Source organism: Thalassophryne amazonica, chromosome 6, assembly GCF_902500255.1.
Source record: "Thalassophryne amazonica chromosome 6, fThaAma1.1, whole genome shotgun sequence".
Classification (NCBI taxonomy): Eukaryota; Metazoa; Chordata; class Actinopteri; order Batrachoidiformes; family Batrachoididae; genus Thalassophryne; species Thalassophryne amazonica.
Window position 1 is genome coordinate 70849969 of NC_047108.1, and position 4730 is coordinate 70854698.

Consider the following 4730-nt stretch of genomic DNA (forward strand, 5'->3'; position numbering starts at 1 on the left):
ATGGGCGAGCATAATCTCCTTAATCCAGGGTTTGTGGGACCTTTAGTAAACATCCACACTGGAGACACGTTTTATTTCCCGAATTTTAGAGCCTCAGGGGGACAACTGGCGGGGCTACCGTCTCTCTCCTACCCGAGAAGGGACAATGTGTGCTCCCTCCCGTGGAATCCATCGGAGCCGTGCAACGGATACTCTCAATCGTACTTTAGCAGCCCCGTTTCCATTAATCCTTCTTTCAATCGGTCGTGCGAGATCAGCAGGCCAGAAGACGGTAAATGTTATTACAGCAGCGGAAACAGGGAGACGTGTTCAGGTGGAGGCAGCCTGAAGCGGGAGGACAGGGCGAGAGACACATCATCATCATCCCTAACGTCAGATCACGGCATGCACGCCGGGGTCGGAGCCGCCGCCGCCTTTTCCAAGTATGATTATGGCAGCGAGCAGCTAACGCAAGATCCGCCGTCCTGTCAGTCTATGGAGTCCGACTCCAGCTCGTCCCTGCTCAACGAGGGCAGCAAACCCACATCCAGCGACACACAGACTCTGCTGTCACCGGCAAGCCATCCGAGCAACATAGCCGCAGGCGGAGGTGGGTGCGATTTTCATTTGTCTTGTTGTTGTTTTTTTAAACGCAGAGGCTCGTTGCTTCATTTGTATGGTACGTGCACGTATCTGCATGTAGCCGTCGTTATATATGGCTCATTATCGCTGATGCACAGTTTGCATGCTCAGATTAGCCTGCAGGGCACTTGTGTGGTGCGCACACGCCGCTAGGGGTTGCCCTAAAATTCTCTTCGTGTCATGTGGTTGGTGGCTGTGTGGGTCCTAATCTCATCAGATCGTGGGATCACTTCTTCCACAGGCGCTCCCTTATCATAAAAAAAAATGTGGTCGTATGACGCATGCTGCATTTATTGCGCACAAATTAGCGGCAGTGATTTAAAAGGGCGAGCCGCTTTGCATGACAGCATGGAATAGCGAGTTATTTTTTTAAGGTGTCGTAAAGACAATTAATATCTGTCGCTGTGTACTGAGTGGCGAGTTAATACGCTTTGAAGCGCTCAGTTTGTACCCAGCGTTTAATTATACTACTTTAATTGCAACAGTAAAAGTTACTTTGATAGTAATCACGCTGTGCATATATATATATATATATATATATATATATATATATATATATATATATATATATATATATATATATATATATAGATAGATAGATAGATAGATAGATAGATAGATAGATAGATAGATAGATAGATCGATGTTTACAAGCACAATCTGTATAAAGTTTGACAGATAGTGATGCTTATGGAAAAGCTGAAGTCAGACAGCATAGTTCCAAAAAAAAAAAAAAAAAAGATCTCACAAGAGAGCCATGTTAAGTAAAACCATTTGGAAAATGCTATTCTTCAAACTGGTGGAGTTTTCCAGATGGACATGAACGCATCATCTAGTTTTGGCTTGCACGCAGTTGATGCTCATACACCGCGTTAACCCTTTCACTGGTCGTGCCCACCTGACGCCCCTGCATCCTCCTCATAACCTTGGAGGTGACCGTGATTTTGCAAGTGTAGTGACTAATCCTCCTCCTCCTTCTCACCCCTCCTTCTCCTCCCCCTGTCCTCGTCCTCCTCCTCCTCTTCCTCCTCCTCCTCCTCTATAGGTGCCCCGTGGTACCCGATGCACACTCGGACCAGAAAGAAGCGTAAACCGTATTCCAAACTCCAGTTGGCCGAGCTGGAGGGTGAATTCATGCTGAATGAATTCATCACCAGGCAGCGGCGGAGGGAGCTCTCTGATCGTCTGAACCTCAGCGACCAACAAGTCAAGATTTGGTTCCAAAACCGCAGAATGAAGAAGAAGAGACTCATGCTGAGGGAGCAAGCGTTGGCCTACTTTTAGAGATGCGAAAGAAAGCGAATTATAAGCAGTTTAAAAAAAAAAAAGCCAAGTGCATGAAGCATTATTGTTTTCTTTTGTTGAAGGTGCGGGCTACACCAGCCCAAAACAAACAAACAAGCAAACCACTATGGTATTTGATTTTAAAAGTTTCTGTGAGTGAGTTGGAGTTGTTGGGCGCATCTCTGTTGTGCCAAAGTTGTGCCATGTTGGCTGGCATGTCCGTTTTCTTACTTTTAGTCCCCCCCCCCCCCCCCCAAAAAAAAAACCGACAAGTGAGCAGCGGGGCCATTTCTTAAGAGATTTTTAAAAATATAAATAAGTTATAAGTCATAAAAATGGAACAGCAATCCGCCCGGAAACCCTAAAACTTCCACATCACTTGTTGACATACTGTCCGCCACGCGCAGTGGGCACGTTCACGGTCACAGACAGGAAGCCCACAGGAAGACACACACAAAAAAAAAGAAAAAAAAAAGAAGAAGAAACAAAAGCGCGTTTGTTTTTGTTATCTTTACGAGAGCGTTTTGCATAACTAATAGCACCAACTTTGTAAAGCTAATGTCCTTTACTTTAATGACCTCCAACGGGATCCCTCTGTGAGATGCGTCGTTTTCCTTTGAGTGAAATCACCGTTTGAAAACGGGTTTGAGCTGCTATTAAAATAAAATAATAAAATAAAGTCACGACCAGAATGTGCCAGTTAAAAGCTTGTATATTAAATTATAAGATGGCTCGCAATTACAATGGAAGTATAGTGTAATGGGCACATATTGTCCTCCGGTAACAGAATATGAGGGAAGAAGAAATGATTTTTTTGGTGCTCATGATGAAAACTGTTTAGATGCGCCTATATGCAGTGCGTCATCTGTCATGTATAACGAGTATAAGCTGTAGCAGTGAAATGTATTTGCAGCATGTTATTGATGTGAAATAGCTATAAGTCTGCTCTGCAGGCGACTTTTGTATGCATTATTGTTTTTTCTGAACAAATCACAACCTAAAAATTACACAAATGCCTAAAAAGAATATTATTATTATTATTATTATTTACTATTGTTGGGTTGGTTGGAGTGAAAGGACGGATGAGCTCTTATAGGCCTCCTTCAGTGTGTCCAGTGTTGTTTTCTTATCCTGTAACGCGTGTATAACTTTTCCCAAATTTTACCAAATGTTACTATTTGTATCCTGTTTGATGATCCCGTATAGCTGCATATGTAATATTGTTTTTGTTATTTGGTCGTCTTGTACAATACTGCATTCCATATAGCCTGCGTGTGATTATGAGGGTTGGAAAATGTGGGAAAATTCTGTTCTACTGCCAAAAAGAGGATATAAGAAGTAAGAAAAGCCGCATTGTGTCCACGCCACATCTAAAGAAACCTTGTTTCTGTGTTAGTGGTTATTTTATTTCGTCCCTCATTGCATTCCCTTCTATGCGCTTGTAAGGATTGCTACGTTGTCTTGTAAAAGTAAAATGAATGTATATGCGTAAGATCTTCAATAAACAGAATATTGAAACGTTTATTGGTGTCGCCGCGTTGCTTTCCTGAATGTTGTGTTTCAAACTTTGTGTGCCGCACTGCGTACATCATTTTTTACCTGCAGCACTGTTTTTTTTTAAAGTACACTTGTCCAGTAAATAAAATATTCCGAACCTTGAAGGCAGACTTGGGATAATTTGAGAGGCACTTTGTGCTCCGAGCACCCACACAGGTAGGTCCACTTTTATTGCGGTTCTATTAATTTTCTTAAATTTTACACAGATGAATGATATAAAAGCAGTCATGCGTGTAAAGTTACTTCGTATTTGTAATATCCTCGACTGCACTGTCTCGGACATGAAGCCTGTTCCACCATCAGTGTGTCACTGATATGCTGCGAGTCTGTAACAGCTCTGTAAAGCAGTAATAGGGTCATACCCCAGCGCTTCATTTAGGCTCTTATAACCTTTTCCCCCGCAGAAAAGCTTGTATCCAAACTTATATATCGCACTTTGCGCACACACTCATGCAGATCAGATTTTTTAAAATCTCTCATAAGGCGTTTAATAGACCTTCTGTCATAATCCCTCATTCTCAAAACCCTCCCTGGTGGCAAAGCAGACGAATGCAGCTTTTAACTAAACATCAGCGGTTTTATGTTCTACTCGTATCCACATGGCGCTTGCGTTCTGTCAATAAGATGTTGCGTTTTCACTCAGCTTCACTTCAGAGTGCGTGTGACATTTATTTGACTGTTTGTGATGTTACCTTGCGATATTTGGCTCCGATCGGCCTTAAAGATCAATCATTCCAAGACCAAACGACCTTTTAGTGCGCGCGCACCTCCGAATAACGCGCGTCATACGCTTGCATTGATATTAAGGCGGAGAGCGGAAAGGTGCCGGAGAACAGATCCGTGTGTGACATCCGGCCGCAATGCGTCAGTCTGCAGAAGTCTAAATGCAATCAAAAATGGGGTGCTGTTTTAATTTTTGAAAAAAAAAAGGGGGGTGGGGTAGCAATTATAACCAAAACATTCGTGCCGTGCAGGTGCTTGTGAATTTATATATCTGTGGGAAAAATGAAGGTATCACAGAATCTGATTTCTGTTGAAAAACGTGGATAATAAAACGTTCTGTCACACATATGAATAATTTCACCTATATATATATATACGTATATACACTACACACACACAAAACACTAACTATCGGCGACAAGGTTCACGTGTTCCTTTACTGCGTGATGTTATCAACATAACTGTAACCACTTTTTGCTGCATCATAATATTAACGCGGACAGTGCAATAATACTGGAACACTTTAAATTACGAGTGTTAAATTT

At 42.3% G+C, this 4730-nt stretch overlaps 1 protein-coding gene across 1 annotated transcript; it reads left to right on the top strand.

Moving 5' to 3' along the window:
• Positions 1-1943, top strand: hoxc12a (homeobox C12a). Its single transcript, XM_034171595.1, has 2 exons — positions 1-589; positions 1667-1943. Exons 1-2 carry the CDS (start codon positions 1-3, stop codon positions 1903-1905), a joined length of 828 nt encoding a protein of 275 aa, XP_034027486.1. The 3' UTR covers positions 1906-1943.
• The last annotated feature ends 2787 nt before the right edge of the window (positions 1944-4730 follow it).